Below are 26561 nucleotides of genomic sequence, written 5' to 3' on the forward strand. Positions count from 1 at the left end.
AAAAATGGAAAGCAATTTGTCAGGAGTCTAAGAGCAACTTTTAACTAATTTACTTCCAACTTGGGGCTCAGGGGAGACAGCTGTTAATTCAGCTGCCACAGTCGTCACCCCCACGGTCAGCAGCTGGCAGGAGACCCACGGAGGTCCGTCCCAATCCTCTCTAGGCTTTTCTGGTCATGATGCAAATAAGGAATCAGGGCTATTAGACCCAAAGCGTGCAACTGGCCAAGCTCAGGACAACGGAGGGTCCATTGGTATCTCTCTGGGTGCCTTAGAAATCAAAAGAGCTTCCAAGAATCTGCTGACCTGGTCTGAAAAGAACCACTGCCTCTTTCAATCTTCAGGAAAGAGAAGATGGGAAGATTGGCTTCCCAGGAGAAAACTCACATTGAGCTTTAAAGGGCCTCCAAAAATAAGTTTTATAGCATTAAAAATGTCCTTACCAGTACAGTATATTAAAGGATTTCAGGAAAAGAGTACTGGAATTTTCTTAACCTCAACACCATTCTTTCTGACGGTTCGAGGCACATCAGCTACAAGACCTTATTCTTCTTCAAAGCACTCCCACTGGAAGCCAGAGAAAGCAGAGAAGGGCATCCACTTCCTTAGGGGGCTGGATCTAGACCCAGGGACTTGCCAGCTCTTGTTTCCAGGTGATTTGTTCATCAGCGCCTTTCCTACCTAGCTGGGCACACTTACCCAAAGGTTAAAAATCTGGGTGGCCATGGGAAGGATGCTTTCTGAAACCCCTAAAGGGTGGGATGCCTAAGCCTAAGAAGTGAACATCTGGAAGGCTTGAAACAAATCTACACGGCAATCTACTGAAATTGAAAAAATTTTTAAAAATCTAACAAAAACCTTTGCCTTTACCACTAATACATACAAAAGGGACATATCTTTCACTTTTCATCCACCTTCAAAACCCCGACCTCACAGCTGATCTATCCCACCATCAAATGAACCAGAACTCAACCAAATGAAGAACTCTGGGCCTTTGGGCCACCAGTGTCCTGAAGGGGGAAAGGGGCCAGTGAGCAAATGCCTGGGTAGCACACAGCAGAATGAATAGAACCAACGGTCTCCACAAAGCCGGGATCGAACCCACACAGCTGGGCCACCTGGAAGGGAAGACGACGCTACCACCTCCTGCCGCCTGCCTGCCCCAGCCAGGTCTCCATCCTCTGAGTGCCTGGCACTTACTGTGCCCCTCTCTTCGGGGCTTCTCTCACTCTTGCCTTGCCACTCACTCGCCTGTGCACAGTTCTGTCTTGATTTACCTACCAGACAATCCATTCTTGGACCGAGTCTCCAGTCCTCCCCAGGAATAGCTCAGCCTTTTTAAGTAGAGACTCTACCAACAGAGGCATTTACTTTCTGTAACAGATTGTTTTTCCCTTACAGACATCTACCTCCTCATCAGGACATCTCTTGTCTTCTAAAGACTTAAAAGTACCCCCACCCCTACCCCCACACCACCACCCCCAGACAGACCTCCCCTAGCAGGATGCCTTATGCCTTAAGTATCATTTGTTACTTATGTGCCAGACGAAAAGGAAAACGTTTCTACTGAAAGCTACTGATACACTGGGAACAAAAACAGACCTGTAAATAAATCACCCTCATCCCATTGTAATTATTTTTTACTGAGCATTCACTATACTGCAGACTTAATTCCTTCATATACAGGGAATTTCAAAGATGCCACTGCTTTTAAGATGCACCATTATTTCTGTTCCACTAAAAGGAAATGGTACCAGTTAAATTAAGACATAATACTACATAATTGATTATTACTCACATCTTTGAAAAGATGTGAAGCTGTGAAAAAAAGAACACCTTAGAGTTAATGAAATACAGTACTATCTCACTTAATTCTCACAAGAAGTCTACTAGAATTGGTATTATTATCCCCATCTTACAAAAGAGGAACTCAGAGAGGTGGACTGGACTGTCGAAGGTCTCTCAAGGAGCAAGTTGTGAAGCCAGAACCAGTTCCTAAACAGAGATCTGAATTTCCCTGGTTAGGGGCCGGCCAGGCCTCAGGCAGACCATTCTTGGTTAAGCTGCCTCATCAAAGGCGAGTAACACTTGTCTAGCTGATTCCTAAAATCTGGGTCTTCTTAGCAATTGCCCCTTCACAGATCTACTTCCAGAAACAACGAAAGGAAAACAGGTTTCCCTAGCTCCTTCCTCACAGAACTGGCTGGAAGTGAGGGGGCACCTCTCAGCCAACTTGTTATATATAAAGCATATTTAATGAGCCTTTCAAGCTCTGGGAGTGGGAGAAGGAAGGGTTCATTGGAAATCTGATACTTTGGCAGCAGAGCGACACAGATGAGGCCCTTAGCATCAGCCCTGGGGGATAAACACCATCCCTACCCCTTTGTCTGCCAGAAGAAGACACTTCCTAGGGCCGGGGCAGGAGGCAGCAATGCTTTTTATGACAAAGCCCACCTAACAACAAGCCTCCACCGGACACCTGGCTGGGGTCTTTGTATAACCCACCTAACCATAAACCCTCTGTCCTTTCCCAAACCTGCTGGGGTCCCTCTTCCCACAAATACCTGTGACTGCCATAAACACCCTTAAACAGCCCCCGTTTACTGCCCAGCCTGCCTGCTGCTAAATGAGGGCATTTGTTTCAAATTTGCAAATACCGAAAGCAGTAGAAACCTAAGTCCACTCCTAAAATGAAATGTTCTGCATTCCTCCAGGCCTGAAGCACTGGGCTTCAAAAGCTCCAAGAGGCCCTGGCTGTTTACTCACTGGTGGGGTTATTAGAAGAGGTATTTCCCTGTTCCCTGTGCAGGCTCCTTTGATCCGGGCTGGGTGGGAAAAGGCTGGGGAGCCTGGGCCTGACTGGGCCCGGGCTCTCCTGCCCCCTTTCTGGGTCGCCAGCAGCAGCTTCAGGGGGCCTGAGAAAGTGAGTCTCATGGGGAAGCTCAAGTAGAGACTTGCCTAGAATTGTTGCTGGACACTGCGCAGGACAGCTTGGCAGGACCTCTCAGACCATCTTCAAAAGGCTCTCAAAACAAAGATAAAGAGTAAGGACAGCCCACAAGGCTGGATAAGCAACCCAGCCTCCTAACAGAAGAAGGGACACGTTCCCCATCCCACTCCTCCCACCGTATCAAGCGACTCAGGACACTTCATCAGGGCAGAGTGCGGTGTTTACTACATAAAAGCCTTTTGTTTTAAGAAGGAGTTTTCAGAAGGGGAGAGTGGAGAGGAAAGAGAAGACAGAGAGATCCTCTTCCAGGCCCCCAGGGCTGTTCCAGGGCCCAGCACCCCCTCCCCTCCAAGCTCCTCCTGCAGGAGGCCCGGACCCCTGGGTGGAGGAGGAGCCCGGATCACAGGCCACAAAGCTGCTAGCAAGCTGGGCATTTCTTAAATTGGTCAGTTTAACAACTGGTTAATCTGCTAATTTAACAAAAAAGAATGGCTTGTTCTTTGTAGCTGGAGCTACAAGACCAATAGCCTTGTCTTTTTCTTTTTTTCCCCTAAGGCTTCAAGACCTTTGTTTGTGATTTGTTTCATTTTTCAGGGGGCTGGTATCTCAAATGCCACCCTAGCACATCACCTCTCTGAGGACCTGCTGGCCTGAAAGATCCTGTTTTTTCTCCCTGTCAGGAAACAGCTCAGCTTTGTGTTGTTTTAATAGATGAGCTGTTACAATTGAATGAGAACACCCAAGTGTCACTTTGTACCCTTCCATGATAGAACACAGGTTCCCATGTTGGAACCTGAGAACTTTAGAAGCAGGAGAACCAGCTCAGAAGAATTACTAAGAGCAGTCAGCAGCTCAGCCAAAGGGAGATGTACCTGGCACCAAATGACTGACGTCTCCCAGAATGACAGAGATCGTTGTCCAACCTCTTCTGAAACCTCTTGAGAATTAAAAGACTTGCCTCCAAAGTCAGAAAGGAAACCTATATCCATCAAGCCCCTACTATGTGCCAGGGTCTGTACCACCAAATGTGGGCACATCTATCTATGAAAACTTGACTAACCACAGCAGGGATGGCTCTGTCCCACCTACATGGTCTCCACCACAGCAACATCCCAGTGGGCACCTCCCAGCAGATACACCAGTCTGGAATGCAGCAGCACACCTGCAAGCCAGGGCCTGCAACTGCCTGTGACCTTCCCAAAGCACCAGGCAGAAGAGACTACGGCTCATGGGTTCAGGAGAAAGCTCAAATCCTGGGGATTCAGGCACAGTTTCTGGACTCCCAAATTATATATGGTCTGACCATAATTCTAAAAATATTCAGATGTATACAGACCTCTGAATGGGTCGTTGGAAACCTTAAGCTTGCTGTTTTCCAGCAACAAAAAAAAAAAAAAAGGGAGAAAAATTGGCAGTCTTGAAAGCCATGGCCCAAAAGATCTACCCATATTCAAGTAATTGATACTCTTTATATAGAAAGACCAAAGGTTATTCCACCCTCAACTCTAGCAGGACTGCTCCTACTCCCACCCAAGGAGTTATCTCCTCTGGAAAATCCACTCCCCAACCTTTAGGTGCTCCCAGACATGTGTGTGTCATATTTCATAGCCTCTAATAATGACAAACACACAGGATGTATGGGAGCAGAGATTCAGCTCTGTCACTTACCAGTTTTGCAGTGCTGAGCTGATGAGATTTTGTGCCTCTGACTCTGCCTGTCAAATGCCTCCCACCCCTATACCTCCACAAAAACACAATCACCCTCACGCAGTCTATCTCTAAGCCCTGTTGATAGGATCAAATGTCAGTGTGAGTGAAAGCATTCTGTGAACTGCAAAGCTGGGTACAGTTGTGCATGATTACGGGGAAGGTGCTCCCAAAGCACACCCAATTCCTTCTTCCCAACTTTCAGCCCCCTTCAGTTGTTCTCCCTTCCCTGCGAAAGAAGAAAAGGTGCTCCCCACCCAGGCACTAGTCCCTCAAATACTTGAGGACTAACCAGGTAAGTACTTCTGCCTTTTCATACTAAGATAAAAACTCTCATGTTTTTGTTTTTCTCAAAAGAGCTCTCTCCTAAACCTCTCCAAATTTACTCAAGCCTTTCCATTCCCTGTGCACCCAGGGAATTATAACCTGATATGCACATCACCAGTTGATCGTGTCAAAACACATCTGGGCCCACTCACTAGAGACTCCAGAGCAAAACACAGCCACTTAAAGTCCTCTTACCAAAACCAAAAGCAAGGAGGCGTGCCTGTAAGGTGTGGCAGCAACACAAGTGGAGGCTGCGCACGGCAATCTGGGTCAGCCTCAAAGGTCATCACAGTAAAGTGCCTCTGAGGTCTTCTATCTTCAGATGGGACTTGCCCAACATCACACACAGTCTGGGACAAATGTGGGAGCTGGGTCCACATCTCCCAGCTGCCAGCCCAGCGTTCCTCCCAGTGCCTTCCCATGCTAGGAGGAATGCACACCTCAAAGAGACTGAGTCCATCAGGACCGAGGACCCATCTTTGTGACTAAAGTCATACCACTTCTACTGCAGGATTTCTTTCAAATCAGGAATGCCCACACACTTTACTTGAGGTGCTGGAGGTCCTGGGGTGCCCAGGGAGAGAGCACACAGGCAGAGCCAAGCCTGGAACTTCTTATTGAAACGTGAAGTAAACTCTGAGTGAAATACCCTCTTCCCTGAAGACTCAGTCATTTCTGTATCAGTTATCACATAAGGCCTTAGAAGTCCGCATCTGCAGGGCAGCAAATCCCGTGGTGGGGAGAGAAGCCCAGAAACAGGCCAAGACCTCAGCAGCCACAGACATACTGTGGCCTGAGTACAGCATTGGGCCCCACCTCCCATGCTTCGCCTACAGTAGGTTATAAGCAGCAGGGCCCTGCCGCCCCCACCACCACCACAGGAGGCAGGAGACCTGTAGGGGGAAGGGCTCATGTAAAACATATTAGAGTAGAGGTCACCAACAACATGTTGGCCCCTCCGGTAAGAAGCAAAGAGCCACTAATTGCCAAGGCCCTCATTCCAAAGGTACAAACAGGTGTGACTGTACAAGGCAGGCACTGATGGAGATGCCTGGACACAGTGTTAAAGTGTTAAGACTAAAATACTGTCCTGGTGCAGGGTTATGTCCCCTTGGAGGAAGGGTGCCTATTTCTAACTGACACAAAGGCACTGCAGGAGCTAGCTGCTGGGACACCTCAGAAGTCCCAAAAGCAGATGAGCATTCTCACTGCCCTACCACCAGCACCCCAAGAAGGGGACAAAAGAGAGCCACTGTGTGTCCTAGGGGAGAGGCAGTGCATGGCCTCCTTAGCCACCCACGGGGAGAGCCCGCCACTCCTGACCGCAGTGCACCTTGGGAACCTCCCCGTGCTGTTGATAGAAAGTCCCAAAGTTACACAGAGCAAGTGACTGGGGAAACCTCCACAGCCGCCCTGTGATGACAGAAGCCCCTCCCTCGGGCATTATAAAGTCTGCCTAGGCCGCAAGAAGCAGTTCACTGCCCACTCCCTGGAAGAACGTCAGTATGCCAGGGGAGACGGTGGCCCTCAGCCAGCACTGACCACCTGGGGAGAATCTGCTGCTGGGACACAGGGAGGAAGAGTTCCCACCAGGAAATGCAAAGTGGTTGTGGCCACAGTTCCCAGCTGCTGTTGGAATACTGAGCCCCATTTAGAAAATTTGTGCTGCAGAATGAGGAAACATTTCTAAAGCTGCCAGGCAAGAGCAACTTTGTTGGGCCCTCACAGTTCATTCTAGAGACTAGGGACTAAAAAGGAAAGCTGGTACCTTAAAGGGAGAGAAAGGTAAGGACAGTCTCCAGGAGGAAACATCAGAGCTGGCCAGAGGGGCTGCATCCCTGGGTCAACCATCACCACAGCCACGAGCGCTGCATCGTAACTTCCTGGAGGCAGGCGAGGTCGGGATCAGCATCACTTGCATTTTGCAGATGAGGAAACTGAGGCTCAGAAAGATTAATTAACCAGCTCACGGTCATGTGGCTAGGCAGCAACTGAGCGAGGACCAGAACACAGAAAAGCAGGTGTCACAGGACCATACATGTCACTTCTCTTTCTTACCATGCATTGACGAGTGTGATACTAGACAAGAGCTACCCAGGTTTTCAGACTCCCAGGCCAATATGATCAATCACCACAGCCTACATCTACTGGCAACTCAATCCTCTCCTCTCTGAAGCCCTTCCACTCCCCATTTGCTCCTGTGTCATGGACTGACTTACTGTCCTACACAGTATGGAATGTTTTCCTACCTATTTAACACTTTGCCAAGTACTGTCTTCCATTGTACTTCACCTGATTCACATCTCTCCATCTTGTCTCCTTCCTGCCTCCCGCCTCCCAACCCCCAGACAGAAGGCACTCAAACACTTTGAACTGATCCCACTCTATGCCCCCCAATGTTAATACCAACCTCTTTCTCATCACCACACCTCCACTTTAGACAGACAAGTTCTCCTTACAGCTGCCCATTTGGTCTCAAACATGACTGTCAGTTAAGAATCTCTGGGAAGCTCTTTTAAAGTACAGTTTCCTTTTGAGATGTGACTGGATTGGTTATTCAAAAACTACAATAGAATCTAACAAATAAGAAAACAAAACACATTCTCTAGCTCCTCCCCTTATGATTCTGATGGGCAGGTCTGCAGTAAGGCCCAGGCAACTTAAATTGTAAACAATACCTCTGGTTACCAGCCCTCCCACTATATTACCCGACGGTCTCTGGACCATACTTTTGAGAAACACAAATCTACATCTTCCTAACATGTGACACAATCCCTACCCAGAAGTTAAACACATACCTAATCAGCAAATGCACACCCTGCTCCTCAAGGCCTAAGCTTCTGGCAGGAGCTTGGGGTCTGCAGGACAGCTGGGAGGCCGCATGCCACCAACCTGTGCATCCACGCAGGGTAATACGCACAGGGATGCAAGAGCTTGGTGACCCCAAACCAGGCTGCAAGAGAGGAAAGGCGCGCCTGCCTGCATCTGCTCTTCCAGCAAAGCTGCCTCCCTGCCCTGCTGCTGCTTGCATAGCATTACTGAGATGGGAAGGTCTACACACAGAGAAGAGGATGGAAAAAGTGACACACTACAGAGGGCTTCCTCAAACCACTGATTAGCTGTAGCAGCTCCTGTGCCAGCAACACCAAAGTGCCAGGAGGCTCACCAGGGCCAAATGTGCACTCAGCGATTAACTCAAAGAACCCCCAAGACAGGACTCTAACCCAGCCACCATGGCAGGACTTCCACCCTTGGGGCAAAAAGGGACCAGGCAGATGTGGGACCAGAACAGGAAGCAAGGAGAGAGGCAGGCAGCCAGCTCCAGGGCAAGGCTAAACCAGGGCCAGCAGCCATGGCCCCCAAGCCTGGGCCCCACCATGTGGCTCTGCCAGGGGCAGCGCCAGGGGCCAGGTTAGGGAGAGCAGAGGGAGGCCAAGGGACACATGCAAGGCCACCCAACCCTGCCCAATGACCCTTTATTCCATCAGGAAAACACCGAAGGTTGAATCCCTGACCTCAAACTGCTCTCGGCTCAAATATTAGAGTTTGAACCATCCCAGATGAGCTTCATAGAACCTGCACTGACCTAAACACAAGCTCACACAAACCCCCTCACTCCAAAGTATGAAGTCCTCCAGAGACTTAATGACACTACAACTGCGGAAGCCCAGTAAAGATGTTGCCTCCTTTTATGAACCAATTGTACTACTCCTGAAAAGTCATCCACGGACCAAATTTCAGCCTAACAAATCCAATTTCTCCACTGGCTTTCATTATAAAATGAGACATACAGTCCTCTAGGAAAAGTTGAGGCTCCAAGAGAAACTGAACATCACATTTAACGTTGCAAGCTTTCTAGAGTCACACATTTAATGGGCAAGTTTCCTGACAAAACCTAACTCAAATTCAACCCAAAGTGAGGTAATTTTGAACTACACCCAGAACAACAGAGTGTTCCCATGGACTAAAAGTTATTGAGTCTCAAAATGCTGTGCAAGATCGAGGGCCCCTAATGTGTAGTACTGCAACAGGGAAGTTCTGCAACTCGTTTCTGTACAAAAAGGGGTGCCCAGACCATGATTTCTGGAACTGTGGGGTACAGTCACCTGGGGAGCTTGTTAAAATGCAAATTGGGATTCTGATTTGTGCTCCCAGGGAATGCTGGTGCCACTTTGTCTTTAGACCATATTTTGAGGGCCCCTACACAGTTCACAGTTTTTAAGCTGTGCCCTTTCAGGGGGGTCAGTTTCATGTGTTGCAGTGGCTACCCATGCCCAGGACTCGGAGGAAGCCAGAAGCCCTGTCACATCAAAACTCAGAATAACTGTCACAGAGAACAGACAGCCCAGAAACAGAGAAGGAAGGCCTGGTCCCTTGACTGGGTCCCAGCTGAACAGGCATAAGGAGGAACACACAACCCCAGCCCAGAGAAGCTGGAAAGGGTTCAAAAGACCCCCAATGCCTAGGAGGCAAAGAGGATGTTTACCTTTGCCCTTGATTACTCCTCCCTATACCCAAAAGGTTCATTCACCTTTTTAATAAACCTAGGTAAGTAAAGCAAATAAGATACTGTAATGAATTCTACAAGGGGGAACCCTTCAGTAAGTTAAAACCCAACTGGGGCAAAAATATGTCAGTGCCCATGAATGTCAAGGGTCTAGAAGTTCTACAGGTGTCCACTTTCTGCAGGAGAGACAGAGCAGCTTTGGGGAGGATGAGGAGGTGGGACTGGGCAAAGGAGAGATGGGGGAGACAGTACATACCAAGGACTGGCCAGGAAGGGCAGAAAGATCTGAGAAACCACGTATGTTTTAGGAGATGGTAAACAGACTAGTTGGGCTGTAATGGAGGGCTCCAGTAGGTGGAAAATGTTTATTGTTGGGGATGACTGTAAAGCTGGAAAGGCATGTTGGAAGCACACCAGAAGAGAGGGAAGAACAAGAAAGGGGCCCTTTATATATTTCATTACGTGTAATCCTCTGCACAACTCCAGGAAGTAAGTCCCTTTACAGAAGAGGCAAACTGGGAGGTCAAGAAATTTGCCCAGGGCTGTATAGGGCTTGTCAAAGAGTTTGAACTGAGTTTTGCCAAATATTTCATCTCCACAGCCTGGGCCTTCGTCTCCACCACTCAACCCTGCTCTGAATGCCAGGAGTTTGACTAGATACTTAGGCAAGTAATGTGGAGATTACCCTTGCCCTCCCATGGTAGTTCTCAACATCTGAGAAAACCCATCACTGCTCAAAGCAATCCCGACGCCTGAATCACAGGCTGCAGAGCCTTGAGAAATCTGCGAGACAGCTCATCTCAGAATGTGACAATTCAATTTCCCCAAAGAAACAAGAGGCTGGAGGAAAGAAACCCAGAGAGGGGGATGGGAACTGGGGTGGGTGGTGACCACAGCGGACCATTCAAAAGGCTGGGGCTAAGAATCCCAGGTTTCAAACGTCAGGCGCTCTCCTCCTCCACCTTATTTATCACAACAGGGATCTCAAAGTTTGGAAAGTTACTCAGCCATTTACAGCATAATTACCCAAACTTCAAAATGGTCTAATCCACAAACCCAGCCAGTCTAGGTCCCTCACCCAGCCTTATTAACAGTGGTGTCTCACTACAACTCCAGTTAATTAGGCAGTTAAACAATGAAATGGAAAAAATCTACTGTAGTCTATTTAAAAATCGTTGCCCCCTGAAGTCATGCTGTCCGGGGTGGGTCGAGTCCCCAGATTTCACTATAAGACACCAGGCACCTTAGCCTGGCCTGAAATTGTTTACAGCACATGGACAGGTTCCACACCAAGGCACATTTGGTGCGACTGATTTAAGGCACTCATTAAAATGTTCCTTTGTTGAGCACGAGACATCTCCCCACCCCCAGGAGATTCCAGACCTCCAGTTCCAAACCCTCAGCCTGCCCTAACTTCTCCCAACAGGACCTCCCCGCTTCCCCTTGCTAAACATCCGTCACTGGATTAACATCGATTAACATCACAGTCGTCTTCTCACGGAAGGAATTCAGGAAATTTGGTATTTGTTAAACGTACAAGAAAGAGCCTCATCTTCACCATAATCTCCCCTTGACTCCAGAACTCTAAACATCAGCAGTGAAGGCGCCATAACAGGCAACCCACATGCAAACAGCCAAAACCCAAACAGTTGGCCAACCTAAGAAGCCTGTGAGCCCGGGCTCCTGGCCCATATGGCTGATCCCCTGATCCCGTCTGTGCAAAAAAACTTCCATACTTCCTCTGGGAGCAGATGCAGGCTCTACCATGAGCAATAACCACCCCACACATCACACGCAACACAGGGCAGCTCCAGAAACACCTCCTGCGAGTCCCTGGGTTACAATTACCTTTCCTATTAAAATCAGGGGTGGGGGAGATGTTGATTTCATCAGCACCAAAACCCCTCAACAATTGGCAGGCCAGGGAGATGTCAGAAAAGTTCATTGCTACCCCCACCCTACTCATACTACTCTTCAAAGAAGGAAAGTAGTGAGCTAGGACCAGATCCACTGGGCAGTTCCCCCCCAGAGAGGGCTGCTGTTAGGATCATTACCAAAGATTCGGTGTTTTTGGGGGAAGGGAGGCGACCATATTTCTAGTCCAGGCTGATGGGGTGTGCAGGTAGCTTGGCACTTACGGTAAAGCACTTCAACACCTCAGTGGTGACTCTCAAGTGTTACTGCGCCAGGAAATAAAAGGGGGGTCGGGATGGGGGATCGGGCCCTGTCCGCCCTGAGGATACGGACCACACCCTCATCAAAATGCTGAAGCCCTCCTAGAAGACGCAGAATGAACTCTTGTCGCCTTTCTGCCCGTAGAACGAGAGATTTTCTTTTTCTCAGTGAAGAGAGATAAGGTGGAAATTCAGGAAGGAGCAGAACGAACCCCGTCCGCACCTTTGCAGGACGGCCATGCCCGATTTTGGCAGCGGCCTTCACACATTAGTCACCGCGACAGCCTGGGACTCTGCGCTCCCCAGATTCGACCCGGCAGGGATCGAGGGCTCAGGGCTTGGGCCCAGGAGCTAGAGGAGATGGGGCGGCCCCTAATTCTTCCCTTCTTCCGCCCTCACCAGCAGGGCCATCAGGGGTCCCAGCTTGGCCCAGGAACTTGGAGGGAAGCCGGGAGCGTCTGGCCGGCGTAGGTAACAAAGCTCCGCGCTCTGCGAGCCGCAGGTCGGTCCCGCATCCGGCCCCAGGCCGGCCTCCCTCACCTAGACTGAGCCTACCGGGCAGATTCCGTCTCCCCCACCGCCAGCAACCTCAATGCACCCCCCCTTAGTGGGGATTAGTCGTTTCTCTCCCGTAGAGAAACTCCCCACCAGGGCCAGAGAGCCGGCAACTCCCGGCAGTTGCCGAGCAAACTCCCCTCTCAGGCCGGGCAAACTGTGGAGGATGGAAACGCGTCTTCGAGGGCGCGGGTGGGAGAGGGGCCCCGACCGAGAGCGCGGGGGCTCGGCCACTTCCCGGCCGCCGGGACCTCGCACCCCCAGGGAGCCTCTCCACCACTCCAGGGTGTCTTTCCCGCTCCATCCGCCCAAGCCCACATTCTCGGGTACTCCCTTTTGCCCGCGGGGCTCCCGCACTTCCCGAGCCCCGCTCCCCCCGCTCGCTGGGACTCACCACCCAGCAGCTGCAGCAGCAGGACGCTGATCAGAGGCAGCCGGCGGACGCTGCTCGGGGCTCCCCGCGCCGCTTGCATCGCGGCGGTCCGGGGAAGGCAGCTGGCGGGCGCGCGGCGGGCGTGCGAACTGCGCTCCGCGGCGGGCCCAGGGGCCGAGCGCACCGGAGGCGGGCGCCCCTGCAGCAGCCGCAGCCGGAGCGCGAGCCCGAGCCGCCCCGAGCCGTCCGGAGCCGGAGCCGCGCGCCGTTGGTACCTCCGAGTCCTCGCGCGCCGCCGCCGCCGCCGCCGCCGCCGCCGCCGCCGCCGCCGCCAAGCCCCGCCCCGCGACGCCCCCAACCCGCCGGCCGCTGAGCGGCGCCCCGCCCCTTTGACGCCCCCTCCCCGCAGTGGAGGGGAGGAGCTCACAGTTGGGGGAGGGGTCTGGAGAGGGGCCTGGGCTGAGGGAGGTAGGACCTGCGGAGAATGGGGGGGACCTGAGCGAGGTAGTGGAGCGTAGATGTATCTACAGCCTACTCTGCAGGGACTTAGGGGAACCAAAGTGACTTTTATGATTGTGTGGCTCCTGGGGAAGATGGTCAATTCTGGGCCTCCCTAGGGGCTCTGACCAACAGTTCCTCCAATTCTCTGGGTAAGATGGGAAAAAGTGGATTTTGGCTTACTTCTCAGCAACCTGAAATCCTGAGGGAGACCCAGGACAGAAGGGTTTCCTTGGTGTCCCCAACCAAGACTATGGAGCCCCAGGAGAGACAGCCTGGACAAGTGAGGGGCCTGTGCATGGCTGGAGTCTCTGGTTTGGCTCTGGACCAATCTGAACCCAAAGGTAGAAATAGACCGGGCTCTGAACGCCCGGTTGAAGGCTGTTAAACTGACAAATTCATCTCAAGTCCATCTCCAGGCAGTCTGGGCTGTGTCAGGGCATGGCCAAGTCTCCAGCTGTGGGGAGGCCCAGCACAGCCCTTGTTCCAGGCACCCCCCCCCCTCCCAGAGCCAACCCCCCCGACATTCTTTCTTTGTTGTGAAAGCAGTAAGGGGTGTAGGAGGCGGGTCAAGAGGAGTCAAGCTTTAGAAGATGGGCCCCAGCTGCTCCTCAGGACTTCAGGATATGCTTAGAGGGGATGGATAGTGAGTGCCTGTCCCCCTCTAGTTCCAGAGCTCCCCCCCTAACCCAAGGCCTGCTTAGACCTCCCTTCCCCCAAGCAGCTGGGAGGAGGAGGGGCAGCCACAGAGGGCCTCACAGGCCAGGAGCAGTGGCGCCAGGACTCCAGGGTCCTGCCACATGGCCACCACATGTCCCTGACAACCCAGTCCACAGCACCTTCTTTTTGGGTTGTGGGCCTCCTTCCCCATCCCCCAGATGCCTTCCTGCAGGCCCTGCTGGAGAGGAAACAAACAGGGGAAGGAAGAGAGGAGAGATCCAAGAATCAACACTTCTCCTGCTGCCCCATCCATCATTGCCCCTTGCCCTGCTGTGAAGGGCCCCAACAAAACCCTTGCTTCCTACCCGCTTCAATCAGGACGCAAGTGGCAGCATGGTTACCTGATTCTTTTATTTAAGAAAAGTGAAATACATGGACCTGAAGTGAGGCAGCAGAGGGAACAGGAGAGGCCAGGGCAAAGCAACTTGGCTGGCCAACCCCAAACCCTCTGACAGAAAGCCAGCAGCAGGCTGCATCTCTGAGGTACATACCTGCTCCTTACCCATCTTGAGGGCCTCTGAGCTAGCTACTCTAGAGGACTACAGGGTGGAGAGAGGATGTCCTGAGGGTCCTTTCTGAGGGGGATTCCTGAGGACAGAGCTGAGACCCCAAGGGCAGCAGCAATCTCTGGTTAACAGCGCCTCCTTCACTATCCCACCATGGGGTTGGAAGAGCCAGGAGCAAGAGGGAATGCTGTGAGGGCTATGGGGGGACCCAGCAGACCTGGGGTTTAGGGGTTGAGGGTTGAATGTCAACTGCTTGAAGAGAGGTCCATAGTGCTGGCACTGAGGCCCCGGGAGACCTGAAAGAGACAACACCACACCATCAGCCCAATGACTGGGCCTCCCGAAGACTGTTGCCTGCAGTCTATCCACTTCATGGCTGTAACCTCCCTCCGGACCTAGGATGGAGCCTGTAGCCTCAACCTCAAGCGCTGGGGCATTGTTTAGCCTGTGCCAGGATGTCCCAGAAGACCATGATCTGATGAAGAAAATACCTTGAAGAGCCACATGAATATTGGCATGTACTTTGAATGTGTTGATACAAGTGGTCATTTCCAATTAAAATGTCATTACTGTTTTCTCAAGTGGAGATGCTTTAATACATTTTTTCTTTTCCTTTCTCATCTACTACTGAGTCCCCAAAGTGAGGAGTATGGTGGCTGCAGGAGGAAGAGCAATTAGTATCCCCAAATCATTCTTGAATTATTCACAATTCCAAAGTAACCAGTTTAGAAAACATCGATTCCTATTCCCCTTCTGATTAATGTATTTGCTATCTCTGACCTGAAACTGTCCCTTAGTGATCACCACCCATAATAAGCAAGCTGTCTGCCTGATTTCTGCTGTCGACTCCACTACCCTGACTAGAACCCTCATCCCAAATGACTCTCCCCTCTTCCCTAACTCCCACTGGATTGCTCCATGCCTAGTCTGTCTTTCTCACCCACCAATATGCTCACCTTGAGAGGAGCTGCACTGGGCTGGTTCAGGTAGTTTAAGGAGGCTGCCCGCTTCATGTTGCTGCTACAATGGACAAAGAAAGAATTCAGGCCTCTTCTCTTCCCCGTGAGTGATCCTAAACTGTGGGCCTCTTGGGTACTGCCACATGAAATCAAATCATTGCTTCCCCACCATCCAAACTCCAGCACACACACACACACAAACACACTCTCTCATCTTCATTAGTAAAGAGTACCACCTCAGGTTATCTTTTTCCCCTTACTGGGGCACCCAGTTTTCCCAAAGTCTCTCTCCACTGCCATCCCATTGACATCTCCATGTTTCTCTCCAAGACACCTCTCCTCCAGCGATAAGGGGCCAAGAGGAGCTGGAGGTTAGGACTTACTTGTCTGCTTCGCCATACCTCAGTCTCCCTGGTTACCTGGAGGGCCGAGGCTCAGTTCCCTGGAGCTTCCTCACCAGGAGTTCACTGCTTCTACGGAGCACATCCCGGATCTTGCCCAGAGAGCCACTTCTCTGCAAGGCCCCACTGCCATCCTGGTAGATAGCGATGGGGAACAGGAGCTAAGGGAACCCTACACAGACTGGCTTCTGAGTCTACTTTTGCCATTTATCCTACACATACCCCCTCCCCTAAAGCTCAATGACTGAAAAAAAGAGCCCTGCCAGTTGCTGGGATACCCCCGGGAGGGATGGTTAACTGAACCAGAATGGGGATAGCACACCCTCACACCCCACGTGCTCAGGCTCAGATCCTCTCACCATCACCGTGCAGGAGAGATCAAGGAGCAATAAGCAGACTTACCCCTGACCACTCCACAGCCACAGAGGCATCTTCACCTCCTTCAAATTTCACGCTGCCCCCAGGGCCCTCCTGGGAGGTCCTTCCACTGTCACCCTCCCCAAGCAGCTCAGCCACCTTGGTCTGGCTGATAGGATCAGTGCCCTGGAAGGAAAAGGAAGGAGTTGGGACTTGGGACTTCTTAATTCCTCAGAAAGGGGCTTTCAAATGTTTTTCGCCATCAGCCACAGCAGGGAAAACATTTTCCTTTGTGATGTCCCAGTACACACACTCACATACTGAAACAGTACTCACCTCCTCTATGTGCAAGGCATTCCTGCATGTAGACGCTTATGTACTTTTAAGAATGGCCCACATTGAATTGATTTCATGACCCACTGATGAGTCAAGACCCACAATTTAAGAAACTATGACTTAGGGCTCCCCTCAGCCTCATCCCCCTCACCACACCCCTCATTCCCCTCTTCAACAGATTCTTCAAAGTGTGGAAGGGCAGGGCTTCCCTTTCAATAGTCCCACTTAGTGAAGTGAAGCTTGAACTCAGACTCCTGACCAAAAAGGGCAGGTGGGGTATAAGAACATGCTTAAAAATAACTGCAACTGAGGTGAGGCTTAGAACCTCCCCCCTCATGTTCTGAGAGAAATCTTCTGCATACATGGATGTTTATTGCCCTCGTCTAGCTCGGATTAACACATAGTCTACAGGCACACACCTGATCATCTACATTTGCTCTCTTACAACACTAAACTCTGTTCTCTACCTTTATCTCGTATCTACCTACCACTTCAGCATTTTATTAAAAATAATAATAATAGAGAAATGTGGTATCCACATATAAATCAAGTTTAAAAATCAAATGAATAGTCATATTTGAACTGACTGTGTATAGTTCATAATGCATTAACAAAACCGAAAGCTTCTGTGATGACTGCCCTTGCACTGTTCACCATGTAACTTATTCACTATGTAAGAATTTGTACTCCATGTAAGAATTTGTTCGTTATGCATCAGAAGATTGGAGACTGACGAAAATTGGGCTTGGGGTGGATTAATGATTGTGCATTGAGTATTGACCCCCCTATACAGAGATTTGTTGTGGTTAACAACTATTTGATCAATAAATATGAGAGATGCCCTCACTATATATATATATATAAACACACTTCCAATTGTAAAATAAATAAGTAACCGGGATGTAATGTATAGCATAAGGAATATAGTCAAGATATTGTAACAACTTGGTATGGTGATACCTGGTACCTAGAAATATCATGTATATAAATGTTGAGTCGCTGTGTTGTACACCTGAAACTAATGTAATGCAATGCTGTTGTCAACTACCCTTCAATTAAAAAAATAAATAAATAAATAAATAACTGCAACCACAAAAACGTCTCGCCTTCCTCCCTCCATCTTCCTCCTCAGCTCTCCTCTCATTCTTCAGAAATCCACAGGAAGCCTCAGTGGTCCACTGCCGCCCCCCACCCCCCAGCTTGGCCCCAGGGCCCTGACGTCCAGACCTCCTTCCCCTCCAGGTCTCTGACCTGTTTCTGAGAACGCAGGGCACATTCCTCCAAGGTCTCAGCTGCCTCCAGCTTTCCCTGGCGCCTGTACAGAGCGCCTAGGTTTCTCAGAGTGGTGTTCACTGTAGGGCTGTTGGGGGTGAGACCAGGGAAGGAAGTGAGGATGGGGTCAGAAAAGAAACAGGAGGGAGCAGAGCTAAGGCCAAGGGAAGGTCAAAGGGAGGAAGGGAAAAGGTCCAGGCAGCCAGGATGGGGGCTTGGATGGAAGACATCAGAAACCAAGCCAGCTTCTCACTGGCAGCTCACCTGGTCACTTTGCAGGCCTTGTACCAGCCTCCATACTCTGTATAAGGGGTGCTGCCCTCACGGTGCCGCCTCTGCAAGAGGACAGAGGGGAGGGGGAAGCCTGAGATGAGAGTACAGAAATGCTGGGATGTCAGCTGGTGGGGAGCTAGGGTGCAGGCTGGGTTGGGGAGGGCACCATGCGTCTGGGGCCAGTGCTCCAGTGGGAGGTGAGGAGCTGGACCAGTGCGAGGAATAAGATGGAGGCCCCAGAGCCTTGGTAGCCTCAGGCTTCCCAAGCTGGGACCCCCCCCACTCACTTTGCTCATTTCCTCCCGCTCCTCTGCATGCATCCAGATGGGCTTGTGGTCGTCTGGGGGTGATACATAGGATGGGGTGGCAAGGTTAGAGAATGGAGCTGGACAGTATGGGGGGAGCCAGGACTCAGAGGCCCACAGGGCTGGCCTAAAAGGATCTGGCTCCCCCTCGGAACCACTGTGGCCTAACCCCCCACCTTTGGTCCGTATTTCTTTTCCCCTCTGCAGCAACCTCCCCAGGCCTTCACCACTCACCATCCACAGACCCAAACTCCTGCACATGGGCTCGGGTCAGAATCTCTTTGTAGAGTGTCTCAGCCTCGGCATATTTGCCCTGTTTCAGGTAACAAGAAGCCTGGGGGCAGGAAGTCAAAAACATGGGAGTAAGAAATGGAAACAAGGTCTAAACCAGGCTCAAGAGTTTCCACTTCTTGGTCTCTTTATGACTGTCCCCAGAGATCTTCCTCACACCTCCTTTCTAGCTTCAGGGTCAAGGGTGTTCCCTCTCCTAAGAGGCTATGGAACTCTGCCTTCTGACTGGATGAGGCAGATCCCTCAGCCCCCAAGGCAGCCCCAGAGATGGGCACACATGCAGTGTGTCTAGTATACCAGACTATGATGCCTTCCCTTCCCCTTCTCCCACTGTCTGTGTCCCTGCATCCCTTCCTCCCTTACCAGGTTGTTCTTGGTTCGGGCAACATTAGGGTTGTCCGGTCCCAACTGCCCCTCATAGATGGCCAGTGCCCGCCGGTAATAGCGTTCCACAGCCTCATACTTGCCCTGGTTTTGGCACAACAGGGCCAGATTGTTCAGCTGTTTGGCCACATCTGGGTGGTCAGTGCCCAGGACCTGAACAGGAGCAAAGGGTGACAAAGGTCTAGGATGGCATGTACACGCCTGCACACATGCTGTGCAGGGAGCAGGGGGAACGGAACGACCAGAGAGGGTACAAGGCAGAGCGAGGGGGATGAGAAAAAAGAGGTGACAGAAGACAGATGGCCAAGGAAGGGTCAGCAGCAGGGGAGAATGGGGAAAGGGAACAGGCACCTTCTCTCGAATCTCCAGTGCCCGCTGGCACAGCGGCTCCGCCTCCTTGTATCTGCCCCTTTTACCATAGAGCACAGCCAGATTGTTGAGTGTGGCAGCCACCTAGAAAGACAGGCCTATTCCCTCAGACACTGGCTTTCAGGGGCCTTGAGAATCGGAGGTCCCCCGCCAGTGTATAACAGAAGCCAGGGCTGCACAGGTGGAGAGCAATGGCCTCTGCCACCCTGCCAGAGGTGGGGCAAGGGACCTGTTCAACTGGACGGCTCTGAGGTTCTTTGTGGCAGTGGTATTGCCCTCTAGGGGGATTGTTAGGCGTTTCTGGAGGTGGGGTTTTTGGTTGCCATAAAGATCGGGGCACTATTACCTTTGGGAGGTTAGGATGCTACAGATGTTCTGCATATGTGGGGCAGCTCTGCCAACTTCTGAATGTCCTGACAGAACTTCAAACACTGAATCTAAGTCCTGACACTGGGTGGGATATCAAGATAGGAGGCACGTTTTCTGAGACATCATCCCTACTACATGTGATGACACAGGGAATTATTTTTTGACAGCTCATTTTCAAAAATATCTTATTTCTCATTTTCTCCACTTTGACAATCTAACACTAGTCTTGGCATGCTAATCCTACTTAAGGTTATTTGTCCCTTTCTCTTATTGCATACAAACAAATACGGTCTGTCATTACTTATTCTAACATTGGATTTTAATCTTGTCCCCACTGACATTTCCACTCTGTCATTTTTTAGTACCTCTTATATAGAACGACTTACTGGTCTTACCTCTTTAAATCTGAAATTATTCGTTATATATCAGGTAATTACGTCTTCTAGCATAGTTGTACTCAATACAACTGGTGTTGTATTTTAATTTTATTGTAATGTACATACTATTTTATAATAAATTACTTTATTTATTTATCTTTTGTATTGATAGGATATCATTGGACTTTTTTGGAAATTACACATGTAGGTAGATTACATTATACGAACTAAGTTTCAGGAAAACACTCATTATAAGAGTCAGTGGGTCTCAGAGAGTCGAGAACTGTTGGGATCAGCACACAGTCCTGGAGGAAAGGTGTCCTCGTGTTTCCTTCCTAAGCTCCCCTAGAGAGTGTGCTGAGGGCAGCAGAGGGACGACCTAAGAGGGGCCAAAGTGCATGGGGGAAGGAGGGCAAGGAATACTGACAGCAGGGTGGTCCCGGCCCAGGGTGCTCTCCCGGATGCTGAGGGCATCATTCAGCAGGTGGGCAGCTTCTTTATACTTATTCTGATCCCTGGAAGAGGACAAAAGTGACAGGGGTTACCCTGAACTCTGCCCCCAAGCCATCTCCTTCCTTTGGGGTGACTGAGGTATACTTAGGGGTTGGGGACCCGAAGAGGAGACAGGAAGCCTGGGGGTGAGCAGTGGGGGAGCTCACCAACACACTGTACTTAGATGCAGGGCACTGACATGCCAAGAGGGGACCACAAGTTATAGGATGCAAGAGACAGAAAGAAACTCCCCAGAGGTGAAACTGAAGAAGCCAAGAGCCTGAGAGATGAGTAGTCTCTGAGGTCAAGGGCTCTCAAACAGAATGAGTACTCTGGTACAGGAGAAAGGTCCCTGTATACCCCTCTGGGGTGTACCTGGAAGCCCAGCAGGGAAGGGAGGTACCTGCAGAGAGGAGGAATGGGAGCCAACGGTGGATCAAGATGGGAATCTGGAGGCAGATATGTTGTGAAGGGGACAGCAGCACTCACCGGTACACCAAAGCAAGGATGTTCAGCATGGTCGCGACATCAGGGTGGCCGCGGCCAGATGTGCGCTCCAGGTCCTCCAGCGCCTGCTTGCAGAGTGGCACAGCCACCTCATAGCGACCCTGGGCCGCATACTGGATCACCAAGTTATGCAGTGTCCGCAACCTCGCTGGGATCTCGTATCCACTGTGCTGGGCCCCCTGGCCACGGGACACTAAGCCATCCCAGGAAGTGAACAGGAGACTTCCTCAGGGACTCATCCTCTCCCCTGTGCGGGCTGCCCTCCCCACCCTGCTCCATGTCCTGTCCTGAGCCCATCCACAGGCTCTCTCCTGAGACCTGCTACAATGCTGTTATTTTGCCCATGCCCTTGCACCTGTGCCCATCACCATCCCATTTGTTCGCCCAGTAATTCATTCATTCAACAAACATTTACTCAATAAGCATGAGCAAGGGGCTGTGCCAGGGCTACAAAGGTAAGAAAGGCCAGGTTCCTTCCCCTGAGGAGCTGACGCTCGTCCACTCCAGCGTCATTCTCCCACTCAACTGGGAACTCCTTTCTAGAGAGACCTGTGCCACCCTCATCTCAGCATTCCCAGTACCTAGCACAGTGCCTGGCACATACAAAGTGTTTAATAAATGTTGATGAATAATGGGGAGGCTGAGGAAAGCCAAGTATTAGCCCAGTCCGTGCCCCATCTCTAGAGGAAGTGGAGAACCTATTTCTGAATGGTGAGCATCCTGTGTCCAGGGTGGGCCACAGCTGGGACCAGCCTCCTGCTGCCCCTCTTCACCCTCCAGTTCAAGAGGCAGACTCACAGCCACTGCTGGGATCTTCTTCCTCCTCGTTGGGGAAGAGGTCATCCAGGGACTCCTTGGGGACATCACCCTCTTTCTCTTCCTGGAAAAGAAGCAGCAGCAGGTCTGGGCCAAGATATCCCCAGCAGCCTCTTCAGGGCCCCTCTAAACCATGAGATCATTGACAGATGGGGCCCAGGAGAAGACCCTTGCTCACATCCCTGCCCCCAAGAAAGCCAGCATCTGCCTCGCCAAGCTCAGGCCTCTCTTATTTGTAAATTTCACCTTTTTTTCCTTGAGTTTTCTTCCTAAACACCCTCACTATCCAGCCTCCTCCTCTCCCCCTCAACTCTTGTCATTATAGCCCTGTGCTGAACCCTGTCTGTTCACATTGATTATATGTTTGTCCTGTACCTTCTGAGGGCAGAGGGGGTCTGACCTTATTGACATGTACCAAAGCGTCTAGCTCAGCCTTGTGAGCATCACCTGCTGCCGCTCACACTGGCCTTAGTGTCCAACCCTCGCTGTCTAACCCGTTTCCACGCTGGCGAAACGTGCTTTGCCTCACCGGGCACTGCAGTCTTGTACAAACATCTCCAACCCTCCTGTCCAGCTTCACAGTGTGTCCCCATACAAATCACCCCACTTTCTCTGTGGCTGACCAGCTTTCCCACTCTGAAGTCTTATCTAGGACACACACACTCCCACCCCCACAGTCTAGAAAGCTCCTCCTCATCCATCAAAATCCATCTTAACTTCTAACCTGTTCAAATAAAAAATCCAACCTAAATCTTACCTATCCCTGAACCTCACCTCCTCTATCAGTTGTTCTCAGACCATTCCAGCCCAGGAACCTATCTCCACAGACTACCTCCCATACCGACTAAACCACGTCTGCAGCCCTGAGTACTTGATGCTTTGAGTTGTCACATACGTATTCCCATTGAGAAGCCTTGTTCCTGTAGCTACATTATAAGAGCAAGAAGGCAGGAACCCTTTAATTTTGTTCTTTACATCTCCCAAACATACATCTTCCTGCACTGACTGTGTAAGGCACAGACATATATAAATAACTGTTGAAGTGAGGATTAAATTTCATACCACTTTGACAGCAAATTTTAGGAGGGTCTTTCTCAACTGGGCCATGCTTTCCCTAATTGTAGCACTTAGGTTTCTGGATTGGAATTGTCCAGGTGCTTATCTGTCTCCCGCCACAACCTTTAATTGTGAGGCAGGAACGCTGTGTGCCTCATTCACTGCTGCATCCCCAGCAGAGGGCACAGCGCCTGACATATACAGTAGTCATGTAATTAGACGTTGATTGAATGAGTGAATACTGTTTCCCCCTTGCTGTGATCTGGAGTTGCGTCAGGACCCAAATTCTGCCCGACGGGGGCAGGTTTTGCAGTGCTGGCGACCCCTGCAGATGATGGAGCAACTGCCCCCATGTTTGTGCTGACTCCTGGCTGCCCGCCCTCCACCCATCCAGCCTTGGCGGCACGCGCACTTACCACAGCATGCCCATCCTCGTCATACTGCCGCAGCTGCCCCAGGAACTCCAGGTGCTTCTTTTCCTCCTCCAGCTGAGCCACGGCCTGTTCACTGCGCTGGAGCCGCTGCTGGGTGCCTGCTAGCTCATCCCTGAGCCATTGGTTTTCCTGGCAGAGCCGCCGTACCTGAGCCCGCAGCTTCTGCTTCTCTGACTCCACTGTGCTCAGGTGGCTGGCCAAAGCCAGCATCACCTAAACAAGCACATCCCGTGAGCACCAGACTCTGGATAGGAATGTTCAGGGCAGGTGGGAGGGGAGCCCACTGGGAGGTACAAGACAGGCAGGAGCCATGAGGTAAGGTTGGGTGGCAGTGGCTCTACCCTCAAAATACACCCTGAATCCAATTTCTCACGACCTCCATAGCCACCACTCTGGGCCAAGCCACCATCAGTTCCCTGTGGATTTGGATTACTGTAATAGCCTCCTCACTGGCCTCCCTGTTTCTGCCCTTGTTCCCTTAGAGTCTGTTCTCAACCCAGCAACCAGCCAATCCTTTTTAAATGTTAAGTTAGACTACATCACTCCTCTGCTCAAAATACTCCAATAGCTTCCATCTCACTTAAAATAAAATCAAAGTCCTTATGACTGGCCTCCAAGTTCCACATGATCTGCCCCCTCTTTACCAAGCCCACTACTTCTCGAACTTCATTTTCTATTTTGTTTCCCCTCATTCACTCTATTGAGCCTCACTGGCCTCTCACTGAACCCATCAGCAAGGGTCCAGTTTGGGGCCTTTGCACTTACTGTCCACTCTGCTTAGGATACTTTCCCCCCATTTATTGTATGACTCAATCCCTCATCTTCAAATCTTTGCTCAACTGTCACCTTTTCAATGAGGCTTTTTTTTGACCACCCTAAATTGCATCCTCTCTCCATACTCCCTAATCCCCTTCCTGAGGTTTTATTTTTATCCTTAGCAATTATCATTCTAGCATACTGAATCATTTACTTGTGTATTGTTTGCCTCCCCCAGCTAGAATGCAAGCTCTGAGATAGCAAAGATTTTTAACTGTTGTGTTCGGTGATGTTTCTCCAGTGTCCAGAAGAGGACTGCCTTGCAAACTGTAGGATTTTAAAACATATATATTGAATGAAAGAATGCAAACGTCTAGGACAAGGGGATCCCAAGTGACCCCCAAAGCTCCAGTCAGACAACTGCTCCTCCATGGGCCACTTGGCACTACCTCCTCCCTCTCACCTGGGCCTCACTCAGTCCCAGCTCGATGTTTTCCATGGACCGGCGCAGCTGCCGGGCTTTCTCGTGCACTAGCCCTTCTTCATGGCCTCCCTGTTGCAGACACTCAATGGTATGGGACAGACTTTGCAACACAGCCTGATGTTCACTGTGTAGGGCTTCCAGCCCTTGGCTCACCAGCCGAGTGCTTCCCAGGATCTCCTCCTGGCTGAGCCGGTGCCCTGCAGGCTCATCCCGCTGCCCCAACATCAGGCCCGACATCCTGGCCAGGGAAACCTTGCCTGGACTAGGGAGAAACAACATTGAGTTCAGCTGCGATAAATATAAGAAAGAGAGGCTGAGTACCTTGGTTAGAGTGTGGTGGGGATCCAAGTGAATGAGAGAGAGTAGGGGTGACCTCTGGTTTAATTAGAAACAGAGAGGGACCAGTGGGGAGGGAACCTACAACATTACACAGAAAGCTAAGGTTGTGGGAAAGAGAGAGGGAAAGGAATTGACTTGAGAGAAGAAAGACTACAGAAGGAACAAAGGTGCTGAGAACTACCAGAGGGATTCAGAACTTGAGAACAGAAAAGGCGTTGGAGGGGAGAGCTTGAGTAAGGAAAAGGCCTCAGGAGATGAGAGCACTATACGGACACACAGCGGGTGTTCAGGGAGAGTTGCAAAGATAGAAGGGTTAAAGCACACAGGATTCAAAAAAAGGGAAGGAATAGGTCTCAAAGCTAAATCAGGGAAGAGAGGGAAAAGAAGAAAACCTCAAGGTTTTCAGGCTATGTCACCCACAGAGTTAAGCCCAGCATCTCCACAACTAGTTAGCCCTGCCTCTTTCCCCACCGGCCTTCAACCCATACTTCCCACTCTCCAGGTGTCCAGCTGTCTTCCTACTTCCTCAAAAGAGCCTTGTTTCTCATTTCTGACGTCCTCTTACCAGTATACAGAGCAGAGCCCTTGGCTGTGGTGCTCAGACCAGAGTCCCGAAGTAACTCTGTTCAGCAGCCAGGGACTCACAGGGGTCTGCCCTGCCCAAAGTCCAGAAGTCCAGTGTCCCCACCCCTTCTCTCACCACTTCACAGCCTCCCAGAGGACCTGGCACAGAGCCCCACCCAGGACAAACACCCTCCCTCTCCCTGCCTTTTTCAAGGTTTTCAAAGACAGCCAACGTCCTTCGTCCTTCCCCAAGCCAACCTCCCAACCCAGGCCTGGGGAGCTATTTTCTCCCAAGAAGGGAGCGAGACGGGATCTGAAACCTGCCGCAAGGGGCGGGTCTTGGGAAAGGATGAAGAGAAGACCTGAGCCCTCCTAACCCAGTTACTGCCATGGCTTTGTCTCTGTCATGATCACCCACTAACAGGTTCTGAGAGAAATCACCTTAGGGTGCCTCCCAGACGGCTAATGATGCAGGGAAGAATGGAAGATTTGCTGAGCGGATGCAGGGAAATACGCGCTGGGAGCTGGTCTCCCGTGCCTGCGAATGCGATTGAGAAGTGTCCCAGGCTGCCGACCTGCCCTGGGCCTAGTGTGCGGGCAGAGTGATATGGGTTGGGCGGGGGCGACAGGGGCTGGTGCAGCTGGAGAGCCGATGTCCGCGTCGCAGGTGAGGACGCAGGGGCCGGACAATCCCGAAGTCACTGAGTCAGTCGGCAGCGCGGGGGGCGGGGCGGGGCAGGCCTTCTGTCTGTCTGGACGCCGAGGGGCGGGAAGAATAGCGGGCTGGCGGGCGGGAGCGGGGAGGCGGAGTTTTTTATCTGGAGCTGTGTGAGATGAGTCGGAGCGGGTTTGTTCATCTGTCCGGGAGTGCGAGAAAGAGGTAGTGGAACCTCAACCCTCAGCCCCAGAGACACCCTCAATGACTCACCCGCAGTCTGCCAGTCTGGCTGCCTCCTTGCTTGTACTGCCCCTTTAAATCCATCATGGCTGCCGCTCGAGGCAATTGTTTTGACGGCTCCGAGGGGCGGGGCCTGTTTCTCAGTCACGCGACCTGAGAGCCCGCGGAGGATTGGCTCTGACCGCGCGCAGAGGGAAGGAGGTGT

The 26561-nt window shown here is 51.2% G+C and overlaps 2 protein-coding genes across 6 annotated transcripts in view; both read right to left on the reverse strand.

The window, feature by feature from the left end:
- PTK7 (protein tyrosine kinase 7 (inactive)) overlaps positions 1–13072 on the reverse strand; it is a 62536-nt gene extending 49464 nt beyond the window's left edge. For 2 of the 3 annotated variants that reach the window (XM_036907247.2, XM_036907245.2), the window contains exon 1: positions 12615–13072. In XM_036907247.2, the coding sequence (XP_036763142.2) occupies positions 12615–12693 (79 nt within the window). In that variant the 5' untranslated portion in view covers positions 12694–13072. Of the gene's footprint in view, positions 1–11888; positions 12024–12614 lie in introns of those variants that run through there. The other variant, XM_036907246.2, reaches the window with a different exon arrangement.
- Positions 13073–14140: 1068 nt separating this feature from the next.
- Positions 14141–26462, reverse strand: KLC4 (kinesin light chain 4). Of its 3 annotated transcripts, none has more exons than XM_036907252.2 (16): positions 26387–26462; positions 24535–24817; positions 23298–23528; positions 21808–21889; positions 20992–21202; positions 20438–20525; positions 19247–19348; positions 18875–19048; positions 18455–18554; positions 18203–18255; positions 17907–17977; positions 17622–17730; positions 16080–16220; positions 15696–15811; positions 15274–15337; positions 14141–14613 (listed from the first exon to the last, which is right to left on the reverse strand). In XM_036907252.2, the coding sequence occupies exons 2-16, from the start codon at positions 24790–24792 to the stop codon at positions 14563–14565; spliced, it is 1851 nt and encodes a 616-aa protein (XP_036763147.1). In that variant the 5' UTR covers positions 24793–24817; positions 26387–26462; the 3' UTR covers positions 14141–14562. The 3 variants fall into 3 exon arrangements, with proteins under 3 accessions (XP_036763147.1, XP_057350033.1, XP_036763148.1); XM_057494050.1 differs by lacking the exon at positions 26387–26462 and adding an exon at positions 25900–26282; XM_036907253.2 differs by lacking the exon at positions 26387–26462 and adding an exon at positions 25460–25579.
- Positions 26463–26561: the final 99 nt, after the last annotated feature.

The sequence above is a fragment of the Manis pentadactyla genome, chromosome 16, assembly GCF_030020395.1.
Source record: "Manis pentadactyla isolate mManPen7 chromosome 16, mManPen7.hap1, whole genome shotgun sequence".
In the NCBI taxonomy this organism is placed as follows: Eukaryota; Metazoa; Chordata; class Mammalia; order Pholidota; family Manidae; genus Manis; species Manis pentadactyla.

Excerpts from the sequence above, each read along its gene's own strand:
- KLC4 (XM_036907252.2), bottom strand. The coding sequence starts at position 24,792 with ATGTCGGGCCTGATGTTGGGGCAGCGGGATGAGCCTGCAGGGCACCGG. Across the intron at positions 21,203-21,807 it reads AGAAGATCCCAGCAGTGGCT|TGTCCCGTGGCCAGGGGGCC; the intron begins GTGAGTCTGCCT and ends GGGATGGCTTAG. Across the intron at positions 14,614-15,273 it reads CCAGTGCAGCTCCTCTCAAG|GTCTCCCGGGGCCTCAGTGC; the intron begins GTGAGCATATTG and ends TGTCTCTTTCAG.